The sequence below is a fragment of the Mchenga conophoros genome, linkage group LG14 (assembly GCF_057382185.1).
Source record: "Mchenga conophoros isolate Kocher_MC1m ecotype Shallow Benthic linkage group LG14, M_conophoros_male_GT1.1, whole genome shotgun sequence".
NCBI lineage: Eukaryota > Metazoa > Chordata > Actinopteri > Cichliformes > Cichlidae > Mchenga > Mchenga conophoros.
In genome coordinates, this window is record NC_140539.1 from 24992535 (window position 1) to 25005662 (window position 13128).

Below are 13128 nucleotides of genomic sequence, written 5' to 3' on the forward strand. Positions count from 1 at the left end.
GGCAGCATATCTTAAGGATGTGTTTTTCATGACGTGGCTGGTGATCTGCTGTTGATAGCATTTTAGGCCTCTCACTTCTTCTTTTGCTCTACATTTGTCCAATTTACTTAAATTTGTAAGGACACACTTCATACCCTGCTGAGGTTTCAATCACCTTTTTGGTGCTAAACTAGTATTTAGTGGCTTTCAAACTGTTTTATCTTAAATATTTTTCCAATATTTTCACTGATTGAACCACAAAATATGTTTCTGTGACAGGCTGCTAATAAAAAAATGCCTGAAGATACAATTTAAAAATGGTCCTTAGTTATATTGTCTGTAACAAATAAAGACAAAAAAAACAAAAAAAAACACATTCCCATGAATATTGTCAGGTATAAGGAGTCGACTAAAAAACAAGAAAAACAAAAGAGAAGCCAAGAAAGCCTCAAGAACTATTGCTCAAGACCTCTTGACTCAAGGAAAAATCAGAGAAAAGAAAAAGAGAACAAGAAAACACACCCTTCCTGTGAAAAACCCCCAGTGATTAATTTTCACTAAAAGGGTTCAAATGAGCTCGAAAGAATAATGCAACAAATAATATTTTACATTTTGTGAGTACAGCTCAACAAAAGCTTATTTTAAACGTGTGCAATGAGGTTGTGGTATTTTTGGCAGTGAATTTTATAAAAACATGGAGTGTCATTCCATTTATTTATATATCTTATAATATCTTAATGTAGATAAACTGCTTTAGGCTCAATCTAAGTTAAACCCATGTGAACTGCAGCCTCGGTCTCCTGTTTTTAACTAAGTGGTACCTGGTGTGGTCTTCTGCTGCCACAGACCATCTGCTTCGAGGTTTGATGTGGTCACAGATGCTCTTCTGCTGAAGAGTAAGTGTCTACAGCCATCTGAAAAACACGGTGGAGGCTCTGCCATGGCCACTATCTGGAAAATGACTGATTGGCAGCTGAATATATTCACACTGCGGTTCAATGAAAGCATACCTGGATTTAAACAACACACACACACAATGGGACACTGTCAGTCATGGATTGGCCTCCCCACAGCCTGAACCTCAGCATTACTAAATCTAAATGCTAAGCTAAAGAGCTTTAAGTGTCCTTCCAAAAGCCTGGAGAAATATTCCGGAAGACTTCTTAAAGAAATTAAAAGAAAACTGCCTCAGACAGTTTGGACTGTGTACAAGAATAACAGTCATCATTCCAAATATTGATCGTTAAGCTTGTTAGAATTATACAAATTTTATTTTTGCCTGATATGCTGTTTTTTCACATTTCAATAAATCGCTGCACCTATTTCTCATTTCCCTGGTAAAATATAAAGACACGAGGGGTGACTCATGACATTTTGCACAGTGCCGTAAGAAAAACAGCTTATAGCAGGCTGCGAGCTGTTTTTGCATCGGTACTACAATAATAAAGTGTAAAATGTGTATTATTTCAATTAGCTTGATTTAACTGTAACTACAGGGGTCCAACAAACAATGGCGACGCATCATCACGCATCTGTTTTTAAGAACAGGCTCAAGACCCACCTTTTTAATTTAGCTTTTACTTAATGTTTATTTATTTTATGCTTATTTATTCTATCCGGTTATTCTATTATTAATTTAGGCTTTACCTAATATTTATTGATTTTATTCTTATTAATTTTTTAATCTTCTTACTCTATTTATATTTATATTGTATCCCGTTCTTATTTATTTTATCGTTTTACCCTGTACATATCCTATTGTGTCATGTCTCCAGTGTTTCCTCGGAGGGCGCTCTCTGCACCGGGGCTGTGATCGACCGTGGCTGCTGTATGTGTATGTGTGTATTCACATTGTTTATGTTAATGAGAGTGTGGGGAGTGAGTTGGAGGGTGGGGTGGAGTGGGCTGCTTTTAACCATGTAAAGCACTTTGTGCTACATTTTTTTTTGTATGAAAAGTGCTTTATAAATAAAGATTGATTGATTGATATTGACGTCTTCGGAAGATTATTTCTCTCTCTCTCTTTCTCATTTTCTTCAGACACCGTGAAAACTACAGAAAACACAGTTTACAACGTAAATATCTCTGAAACCCATTAAAGTCTCTCATGTTAGTGTCAATAAACAGTCTCGAGCTAGCGGAACAGGAAAAATGCAACATAACGGATATTACTGAAAATATCCTCTTATCGCCAATATAAAACATTTATACAACATGATATATACAATATACTGTACATGAAAACCATTACCATGTGCGCTTCTTAGACCACATGCACAATAACATTACTGTTGTGGCTGTAGCTCTGTATCCATGCTAGTTCTGACCCACAATGCCATGGATGTGCTCTCAGCTAAACTCTGGTCACGTGACCATCACAAACTCTACCTCAAACAAACTTTACAGCACTTTACACTTTATAACACTTTTAACAAACCCTTCTTTTGTAATCACATATTTTAGACACGTTTTTAATCAATGCTAGCTACACTTTTGTTTTATCCAATCCATTTTTAACCCTTTCCAACAAATATATGAACTAAATGAAATGTGAATCTATCATAGAAACATATAAAACAAACACCTTCATTTTACAATAACAAATAAACAGAACAACTGTGTTTGCTAATTCTAGAAAATATCAAGTTTCCACATTAAACAGATGAAGAAAAATAGTGTTGTTGGGGAGGACTGTGCAACACATCAGTCCAAAACCTCCCACAGGGGGGTCAGATAACAGGTGACTGTGGGGGAAATAAAACACGATCCACATGGTTTTCATTCTCATCAAGCGATTCAGTGACTCCTTGTGGTCTCTTGATGAAGGAAGAGATCCCTGCTATCAGGATAGAAATGTTTCCTGTGTTAAAAATGGTCAGTTCCCATTTACTTGTAATTATTCTTCCTGTGATGTGACCATGTCAAAAAAAATGCCTTCACAGCATAAAAGACAATTTGCCACATGATGTGGTTTACCATGAAATTAATTTTAGCCTAGGGTAGAAATCTTTTTGGTAAGAAGGATGTCCTGATATGGCGCACCCCGAGGGGGGGAAGAAGCATTTTCACTTCTCCTTTTAGTGAAAATGAATAAATACTCGATCGGTTTCTGTTTCTTGAAGAGTCTCCAAAATGGACAAGCTCATCTCTCTCTTTGGTGAGTTTTCTTCAGCTCATTTAATGAAAATGTACTTTTACATACTGACCTGATGTAACTGTCATTTAAACTTGATTATTTTCTCTTTCAGTTTTTTCAGCACTCTCACAGATTGTAGTGTCTCATGGTATGGACCAAATATTCTTTACAAATATACTTTCAATTTGCACAGATATTATTTTAGAAGTGATCTCAGGATTTACACTCATTACCAAAATAGATCCTTTAAACGTATTCTTCTTTTTTTCTGCAGTTCCCACTGAGACGTCTTTCAGAGCCAACATCGAGTTGGTGTCAGGACATTCAAGGATCTTCTCGGGGGAGAGAGCACACTTGAGATGCAGTATTCCTGATGTGCACAGGTCTAACTGGACCTACCTGTGGTTCAGGGGCTCTGAGGAGCTCTCACAGACTGGGGGGGAATTAAAACTCTGGAATTCCAAAGTTCAAGAGAGCGGGAAATACTACTGCCAAGGAATAAGAAACACGAAGGTGGGAAAGATTCGCACCCAGCAAAGTGTCCCTGTGGAGCTCAAGGTGGACGGTAAGATCTGTTTGTCTGCATGAAAGAAATAAAATTGCTTTGCACGTTAGGCTTCTTTCTTCCTGTGTAATCCTAACACTGGAGCATTGAACATCTATAAGCTTCTTTTCAACTTTAGGTTTTCTGTGCAGCTCATCTAAGACATGCTGTGAGTGATGGCAGCACTTCTTAATACAGCCTGCAACTTATACTGTGACTTTCTAGGGTTTAACATATAAATCTTCTATAATTCTACTTAAAATGTCAATTTGGTACAACAAGGACTTGTTTTGTTTGGGGTTTTTTGTACTTATGTGGTATCTTTTCCCCACCTTATGTTATAACTAGACAGTATATCAGGGGTGCAGGCTGTATTATAGAGTACCTTAACCTCCCCTTCTTGCATTGTAGCATTACGCATTATTGTTAGATGTTGTTACATTAAATGTTAGGAAATTAGTGAATTTCTCCCATTGCTTTACTAATGTAAGATTGGAAGTTATTCAGAGGTAACTCTGTGGTGTTTCCGTAGGTGGCTGGGCGATTCTGCAAGTCCCACGACATCCTCAACTTGTCGGGAGCACATTGGAGGTGACATGTCGTGTCAGAGGGAACCCCCGACTTGAAGAGATTATTTTGTACAAAGATGGCGTTGAAGTAATGAGACAAAACGGTCACAAGCCAGATTTCTATCTGACCAACTTGAGCCTTGAGGACCTAGGAGTATATTCTTGCAGGGCATCCTGGGATGTGAGGAGACAAACACACTCTGTCATTTCTGCTGGTGCTCATGTACAGATCTTAGGTGAGATTACACAGAATTGTGTGTTCTTATCTTAGGTGTGGTGTAGTTAAAGGAATGACAGCATGCTTTGAGAGATGTGCTAATCTAGATAGTGTTCTTATAAGTGATCCATTTTTACACCTAGTGCTAAACTTGGTGTGTATAGACCTTCTCCTTTAATGCTGAGCAAGAAAGCCCATATTTCCCACAATGTTAAGTTATTCCTGTTAGTACAATTGAACATAAATATTCTTAGCCTCATGACCTACCACTTGTTTTTTTCTTAAATTAAATCAATGTCTTCTGTCACAGAGGTTCTGTCACAGCCAATTTTGGAGATCATCCCCAACTATGATACTCAGCTAAAGAGGATGAAGCTCATTTGCCATGTGCAGTACAACGCCCCTGCTCCTGCCCCTCCGATAGACTTCTATTTCTACAAAAATAACAGGCGACTGGGACCTGCAACCTCTGACAACTATAATGTAGTGAAACAGACTCCAGGGCTGTACAGCTGCAAGGCCAGGGTGCCTCAGTTGGGCCTCTCGAAGTCCAGTGAACCCAAAAACTTTGGACAAATAAGAGGTATTTAAATTTTAATTTACCCCAGCATTTGTTCTACACCGATAAGCCCCAAAGTTCCTAATGGATTGCTAAAAATGTGATACTTTGTGTGTAAAAGTTGCACAGCCTCAGAGGCCATCTCATCTCTGACCCAACAGAACCTGAGAAGATGCCACCTCTTCATCCTGGACAAAGGCCAGTATTTCGCCTTGCTTCAGCCACAGATGACTTCCCACCTGCTGCTGCTTCATTACCAACCTCCCCTAACCTCTCCTCTCACCAGCCGATCCAGTTCACTCCAGTAAAGAGCACACCATCACAAGCGCCTCCACTGACTTCACAAGCAGTCCCAACCAGTTTGCTGACTACAGACCAGGATTTTGACTCAGCTACAACTCAAGATCAGGCAAATCCATTTGAGGAATCCGGTGACATGTCTGGGGACTCTGCAGATTCTCTTTGATAACTTAGCATACATTACACACAATCTCTCTACTAATCACGCTGGGTCATTGTCACACTTCTGTATTTAACTGTGCAATTTTTCATCTTTTGTATTTGTACTTTGTACAACTAGAAATCTCATATATGAGGTCCTGCACCTGAAATTCTGATATCTCCAGTTAACAAACATCAAGCGCTGTACCAGAATTGTTGGAAATATCTAACACATACATGTTAAAGTCAAATAAAGCATTTCACAAAATGTTATGTACTGCTGGATTTTATTTTCTGTGAACACAATTTCTTTTTACTGCTCCATATTTGAGCAGGACTTCTTATATATTACAATCACTGGTTTAATAAGACACAGGGGTGCAGTCATTTTTTGACAGGTTTACATTAAGATTAATGATGCAGCTATCAGTGGTGACTATTTTGAACACATTTGTCTTTTCTATTGATCGCTTTTTGCATACATGTTCACACAGCTTAGGTCATTATGGGTGAAAACAACTAAAAAGGAAGCAGCAGTTAAATCGTGAGAAAAAAGTGGGACCCAAAACGAAGGAGCTTTTTTTTTCGTTTCATGCAAATGAGGCAAGGGTGACACTGGGTCAGGGCATTGACTTGAAGGTTAACTGAAGGAATCAGTAGAGGAACACAGTAATCTTGCTGACAAATAGATAAACAGCACTGATCATATTTTTGTGCTTTATCTTTTGCGTTGGTAGCTGAATAATAAACTTCTGCACGATCTCTCACTTACTGCTGCTACTTTTAATTAGGATGCTTTAACATAAGGAGGCACTGCATGTGCACAAAAATGTTGGATAAATTATACATTTTTTATGCTAAATATTGAACTTTTACACTTTTATCATTTAAAAAAACTTTCTTCTGTCTGGATAACAGGAGATTAGTTTATGATCTTTTACTACTTGTGAACGCCATCTTCCAATAATTACCTCAGGGGTATTTCTTGGGATGCTTTACTCACTGTGTTTTGTGAATTGGACTGTATTTAACCATTATATTTAATTAGGGTGGTGTCAATCAAAACTTTGGAGCACTACTCTGCAGCAGCATTATTGTGTGGCGAGTACTATCCCTTCTTAAGAAGAGGCTAGGCAATAATAGAAGACGTGCAGACCAGCATGTACACTAGCACCACCAGTATTCAGACTTTGTGATAGTAAACACAAAGTGTGCATCACGGCTTGTCTGAGTAAAGCAGAAATCCAGAGAAGATGCTGTCGTCCTCACTGCTGGCATACGCTCCATTCCAGTCTCTGAGCGTCTCCATCCACACCTGATCGCCTGCAGCCAACCGCAGCACCACCAGAGTGGAGGCCTGGTCGATGTCTTGACCGTACAGAGAATCCCGTGTCCTCACTCTCCGTGACCCGTTCACCACCAGCGTGGCTCGCAGCGGCTGATTGCGCACGGTGATGTGGAAGGAGAAGACATAAACTCCAGGGTAGACACATGTAAAGCTGTTGGAAGTTATGTTGAAGTGGTTCTCTTCATTGTAGAAGACTTTGTCGAAGCGGATCGGGAAGCCTGAAGGAGGGAAAGACTTTCTCGGAGAGATACCTACGCTGAAGGCAGAGTGTTTCTGGGGAACCCCTGATCCAGAACCCTTAGCACCTTTGAATCCACGAAAACCCCGCTCACCTCTCATCCCAGGGTAACCTCTTTCCCCTCTCGGTCCTGGAATCCCTCTTATACCTTGTGGTCCTTCTAGCCCCCTCACCCCTGGTTCTCCTTGTGGTCCAGGAGCTCCCGGATCCCCTCGGACACCTATAGGGCCTGGGGAGCCATGCTTGCCATTCTGTCCTGGAATTCCCATCGCTCCTGGGATTCCAGGAGCTCCAGGTTCACCTGGTTCACCTTTGTGTCCTTTCTCTCCATATGAGGCACACTCCCCTCTATCCCCCTTATCTCCTTTTGGTCCATGTACTGTAGCCACTCCTGGAGGCCCAGCTGGCCCCTCTTTTCCAGGTTCTCCTTTCTCACCAGCAGTCCCATTCTTGCCAGGTTCTCCTTTCTGCCCTTTTTCTCCTTTGAGACCTTGCAGTCCTACTTCACCCTTTTCCCCTTTGTAGCCAACATCACCTGTAAGGTAAGGAAAACTGTGTAAAAATAAATGAAGTCAGGTAACAATGAAAAATATAGCCATGAGATTTTTATACCTTTTGGTCCTGGTTTTCCTGGAATGCCTAGTGGCCCACTTGGCCCACTGTTTCCTCTGTCACCTTTGTCCCCTAGAAAATTTGCGAAATACAAATATATTAATTATATTTAAAATATAAATTTATTTTAAAAGAAATTCTCTTAGATGAGGAAAGACAATATATAGATAAATCAACCACTTCATTAGGTATGCCTGAATGCCTGTTAACACAGATATGTAATCAGCCAATCATGTGACAGCATCCTAATGCATTTGGGAATGTAGATGTGCTCAAGAATAGCTGCTGAAGTTCAAGCTGAGCATCAGAATGGGGGAAAAAGTGATTTAAGGGACTTTGAACATGGTCGTTATTGCCAGACAAGCTGGTCAGAGTATCTGCAGATCTGCTGGGATTTCCCCACAAAATCTCTAAGATTTACAGAGAAAAAAAAAAGAGAAAATTTCCAGTGAGCAGAAGTTTTCTATGTGAAAAAGTCTTGTCAGTGGTTAGAGGATAATGACCAAGCTGAGTGGATGGAAGGCAACAGTAACTCACAGTAACAGTACCTAAATAATCACTCCTTGTAAGCGCCATTTATAGTTACTTCATGTTCTTATTTGAGGTAACTTGCTTCATGCACATTCTAAAATTTGATGTTTGAAAATAATGTATATTGTTATTATTTCAGTTTATTTTGAAAAATGTCAACAGGATCTTGTGCTTTATTGTAAAAGGTTTATGTGGAAAATAAACTAAACGGCTGAGCCACACGATGGTTTTACTCGTCGTTGCAAACCAACCAACGCGTAAAAACTGTCGCTTGTCTGTCAGCAGTGTGGTTATTTTAAATATAAGAGAAAGAGAACTCTAACAAATTAATATAGCCACTACACTCCTTACAAAAAAGATATGCACAAGAGCATCTCTGAACACATCAAACCTTTAAGCAGGAGATTACACAAGTGCCACTACTGGCAGCTAAAAACAGGAAACTACAATTTGAATAGGATTTCCAAAATTGGTCAACAGAAAGTTAAAAAAATGTTGCCTGGTCTGATGAGTCACAAGTTTCGAAACGAGCTGTTTTAGAAGATCAGAATTTGGCACAAACAACATAAAACATAACAGCACGACTCTGTCCTGCCTTGTATCAATGGTTCAGGTTGATGTGATGGTGCGGGGGATAGTTTCTTGGCATACTAAAGTCTCCTTAGTACCAAATGAGCAACGTTTAAACACCGAAACCTACCTGAGTGTTGTTGCTGATCACGTCCATCCCTATTCTCTCCTGACTGCTTTCAGCAGGATTACAAATCATGTCACAAAACTCAAATCATCCCAAACTGCTTTCTAGAACCTGACATTCAGTCATGTTCAAGAAATCTGCAGTAACTGTGTGATGCTGTCTTGTCAACATGGACCAAAATCTCTGAGAAATGTTTCAAGCACATTGTTGAATCTATGACATGAAGAATAAAGACAGTTCTGAAGGCAAAAGGAGATCCAACCCAAATTACCAGTACGGTCTTCTGCTGCTGTGGAACATTTACTTCGAGGTTTGATGTGTTGTGAATTCAGAGAAGCTCTTCTGAATACCTTGGTTGTTACAAGTGGTTATTTGGGTTACTCTCACACATGTGGCACTAATAAGTACACCATGCTTAGTCACTTAATCCTTTTGTCCCCATTCTGATGCTCAGTTTGAACTTCAGCAGGTGTCTTGACTATGTCTACATACCTAAATAATAAAGTAGCCAGTGAGTAAATAACATAATACAATATATCATTTTAATAAGTAATTTTTAAGTGTGTACCTTTTTCTCCCTTTAAGCCAATAGGACCACTGATGCCAGGTGGCCCAGGTAAACCAGCTGCTCCTGTAAGGCCTTTTTCTCCAGGTGCCCCTGAGTAAAATAAGTGTGAGTGGAAAATCTGAAGCCAAACAAACCAAACAATAATTAATAACATTAAAACATATCAGTGAGTCTATACCTGTCAGGCCTCTTTCTCCTTTCAGGCCCCTGGGCCCTCTCTCCGGTGGGCAGCATTCACAAAAGTTAAAGTAACACTCGTTGTAATCCAGAGTGTAGTTCTCAGGACCAACACCAGGTGGCCCGGTGCCGTCAGGGTAGAGCTGTGGAAAGACATGACTTGGGTTGGTGGTCCTCACTGGGTTGGGCGGGGGATGGGGCTTCACAGGATTTGCAGTTGGGACTATTTTAAGAGTCTTGGGCACGCTGGTGGTTACAGGGCTGTGGACCGTGATCTGAGGGACGGGTTTCTTGGTGTACTGGTACTTTGGCTTCGGAGTAGTCTTAGCTTCAGTGTAGTACACCACAATGAGAGCAACCGCAACTACAGCCACAAGAGTCGACTGGCAGGAAATAATCCTCATGGTTGTCGGGGATCTGAGAGTGCATCGAGACGTTATTCTGATATTTGTCAGACTTTGTTTAATCTTCCATATAATTAAACTTTAAACAAATAAGAAGTTTAAAAAAAGCACATGCTAGCACTTCACTCACAAACGTAGAACAGACTGTACCTCTCAAATTTCTATTGTTTCCATGCATCTATTCCATGTTTATGTTTTCCTCTTTCCTTTTCTGTATTTTAACTTTTCCTAAAATGCCAGTCACAGGTTAGCTCTACTTTTTATTTATTTATTTATTGCTGCAGTCTGATATTCAGTCAACACTGGTTTCTGTTAGTTAGTCAGTTATTTGTTTGAACAAAGCTGGAATCACACTATCAATTTCAGTAATCTACACACAAGCAAAAATATCAAATAAACTTGTACTCTCACTAGTTTAAACTAGGTGACTTAAAAGCTTCTGAGTATATTTGTTCAACCAAGTTATAAGCACTTACCCAGTTATGCATAAGTGTTATGGTCATTTATCCTCTCTAGCAGTGTCTTGGAGGCTGCACCAGGAGCTTCAGGTCCCTCTGATATCTCTGCCAGGCGTGAGTAAAGGGCCATCTCCTCCAATGAGGGGGTTTTGCTGGAAGCATAGGGGGAGGTCTGAAATCTCACTATGGTGGGCTGGAGCCAACCCAAGGAGAACCACTGTGCTGTGGCCTATTCTCTGTACCCCTGTTGTGTAGAAAGGTGCTTTTGTGACATGGGATACATCATCCGCCGGGAGCACTCTCTCGCTGCTAGCTAGCAAGGAGCAAAGGCCATGGGGCAGTAGTTCACCTGATATGGGAGGCATTCCTCCAAGCAGCCCACCTACTACCCAGGCTCTTAATGGGACAAAGCCAAGCAAGGAGGAATCTCTGACACTGGCTTTTAGAGCGGCCACTTTTGGAGACTGCACTGCATGTATGCATGTGTGACACTTTGTATGCACAAAGCTGCAAGTATATTTTCTTGCATGATCTTGTACTTTGACCTGTGGCAAAAAATCTGCGACAATTAATTAAACTGGCTTAACACTAGATCTGAAAACTGGCACGTAGCACAGAGAGCTCAGTATTTACAATCTAACCGTACTTGGTGAACATCCAGGGGAAAGCTTTAGCTTTTAACGAGCACTCATAATCACTCAGCAGCAGCTAAACCTGAGCTGTTTGTCAAAAGAACCAGCTTATCTCCTTAAATCGATGCACTTGCAATGCTTGCCCGATCACTGGGACTGACTTTTTTAGCACATGAACCCTCAGGTCAGCTGACGGAGACATTTGTTAACTATGATTCAAACTGTGCAGCTGGACAATGATTCATTCTTGTGGTGTAACAAGAGAGCATCAGGTTTTTGTAGAAAAGTGATTTTCTGGTAGCTGTGCAGTCGAAACTCTCGACTTGCCATTGACAATGAATGTTTGAGAAGCGGACATGCCTCAGTTGCTGAAGACCTCACGTCCTCAGAGAGATCCATGACCGGCTGTGAGTGAGCAGGAAAGACGGGAAATGAAATTTGGGAAATGGAGAGCACTGATGGCAGGATTGAGGGATGAAGAGCACGCTATTAAAAATTAGACGATTGGGTGTATTTAAACCATTTAATCTTATTACGTAAACCTTTTTCCATGTCTTGACCTACATTTACATGCTCTTCATCTCCATCTTTCCCAGCAGCTCAGGTAATGGCCCAACCGGCCCTTCTATAAAAGGCAAGTAGATGGAGTGTAAGATATGCAGTTGATTCCTGCGAGAGAGAGGAGTTCCTCTGGGGTTCTCCTTGCCTGACCTCAACAACATCGTCTCTCAGCTCTATTCAGACCACACACAACAGCGGCGGTCATTTTACAGCGCCCAGCTGGTCACAGAGGACCCAGACGCTGCTCACCTGCTGGTTCTTTTAACAGCCTCCATCTTCCGTCCATGCCCTTATCCGCCATCCACATACACTATGGAGAAAGGGATCACAAAGAGTTAACTTACTCACACCGGTGCAGCAGAGCAGAGAGAGCACCAAAGATGACCTGAATGGACGGAGGAGTATTGCCTTACATTAACTCTATTCATGTAAAAGAGGCGGTCAAGCTGCAGTGAATGTGTGAAATAAGTTTGGAGAGACAGAGACCTGTTTAGCAATCAGCCGCTCTGACCCCGGCATGCTCACGGGTACAATCAATGCCATAAATTTTATTTTTTTTTGTTCTTATCGAAGGCAATCTAGACCCTGCAGAATTAGCAGCTAATGACCTTGGCAGGAGGTATACTGGCAGTGAAGACACAGCTCATATGGCCAGAGCACAATTAAACACTTTCTCCTGCCACACTTTCCCTGACAAGCCCCTCTAATGTTCGGTTTCTAATGCATTAGACGGTGGTTGTGGAAACACGATAGCCTTCATCACAGCAGTTTGTGGTGAAAGCTACATTTCTTTCAATCTGCTGGTTTTTACAGATATTTCATATGTTTTGATGAACGCTGATGTTTTATTTATGCAAGAGATGGGAGGTGATAAAAAATTACATAATTTGGGGTTGGTAGTGAATTAGTGTTAAGAGTTAAATAAGGTTGTTTTTCAGATGTTTACTATTTAAAATGAGTTTGTGGGATTCATTTAAAGAGTTGCAACCTAAAGTACATTTTGAGAAATGGGTGTCCAAATATTATTAGTACTTTTAAAATGTCCGTTGTACACTAACTAGACACTTTATTAGTTACAGCTTTCAAGCACCAGATTGGACACTTTTGTGTTTTCTTAAATGTCTTAATTTGTGACACAGATTCATCAAGATCCCTGAAACATTCCTCTGAGAGTGGCACGACAGCATCGCAGAGTTGCTGCACATCCGTGATGTGAATCTCCTGTCCCAACACATCTCAAAGGTGCTCTACTGGATCGAGATCTGGTGACTGCGCAGGCCATTTGATTGCAGTGATTTCATTGTTGTGTTCAAGAAACCAGTTTGAAGTGATTTGAGTTTTGGGACATGGTGGAAACAGCTGTCCGTGTATACACTGTCATCATAAAGGGATGGATGTAATCAGCAACAATACAACAAGATGCTCAGTTGGAACTTTGGGTCCCAAAGTGTGCCAAG

General features: G+C 40.7%; 2 protein-coding genes across 2 annotated transcripts; one reads left to right on the forward strand and one right to left on the reverse strand.

Moving 5' to 3' along the window:
* Nucleotides 1-3061: 3061 nt before the first annotated feature.
* On the forward strand, nucleotides 3062-5718 carry LOC146559811 (Fc receptor-like protein 5). Its single transcript, XM_085243575.1, has 6 exons — nucleotides 3062-3136; nucleotides 3228-3263; nucleotides 3390-3680; nucleotides 4192-4464; nucleotides 4756-5028; nucleotides 5166-5718. Exons 1-6 carry the CDS (start codon nucleotides 3112-3114, stop codon nucleotides 5468-5470), a joined length of 1203 nt encoding a protein of 400 aa, XP_085099701.1. The 5' UTR covers nucleotides 3062-3111; the 3' UTR covers nucleotides 5471-5718.
* Nucleotides 5719-5743: 25 nt separating this feature from the next.
* otol1b (otolin 1b) lies at nucleotides 5744-10583 on the reverse strand. Its single transcript, XM_085243576.1, has 5 exons — nucleotides 10497-10583; nucleotides 9618-10033; nucleotides 9440-9529; nucleotides 7644-7715; nucleotides 5744-7566 (listed from the first exon to the last, which is right to left on the reverse strand). Exons 2-5 carry the CDS (start codon nucleotides 10018-10020, stop codon nucleotides 6662-6664), a joined length of 1470 nt encoding a protein of 489 aa, XP_085099702.1. The 5' UTR covers nucleotides 10021-10033; nucleotides 10497-10583; the 3' UTR covers nucleotides 5744-6661.
* Nucleotides 10584-13128: the final 2545 nt, after the last annotated feature.

Bases quoted from the DNA above. Each gene is read 5' to 3' on its own strand.
- LOC146559811 (XM_085243575.1), top strand. From the start codon at position 3,112: ATGGACAAGCTCATCTCTCTCTTTG. The intron at 3,137-3,227 runs GTGAGTTTTCTT...TTTCTCTTTCAG, and splicing joins CAAGCTCATCTCTCTCTTTG to TTTTTTCAGCACTCTCACAG. The intron at 4,465-4,755 runs GTGAGATTACAC...CTTCTGTCACAG, and splicing joins TGCTCATGTACAGATCTTAG to AGGTTCTGTCACAGCCAATT.
- otol1b (XM_085243576.1), bottom strand. From the start codon at position 10,020: ATGAGGATTATTTCCTGCCAGTCGACTCTTGTGGCTGTAGTTGCGGTT. The intron at 7,716-9,439 runs GTACACACTTAA...CAAATTTTCTAG, and splicing joins TGGCTTAAAGGGAGAAAAAG to GGGACAAAGGTGACAGAGGA. The intron at 7,567-7,643 runs GTATAAAAATCT...CTTACCTTACAG, and splicing joins AGGAAAACCAGGACCAAAAG to GTGATGTTGGCTACAAAGGG.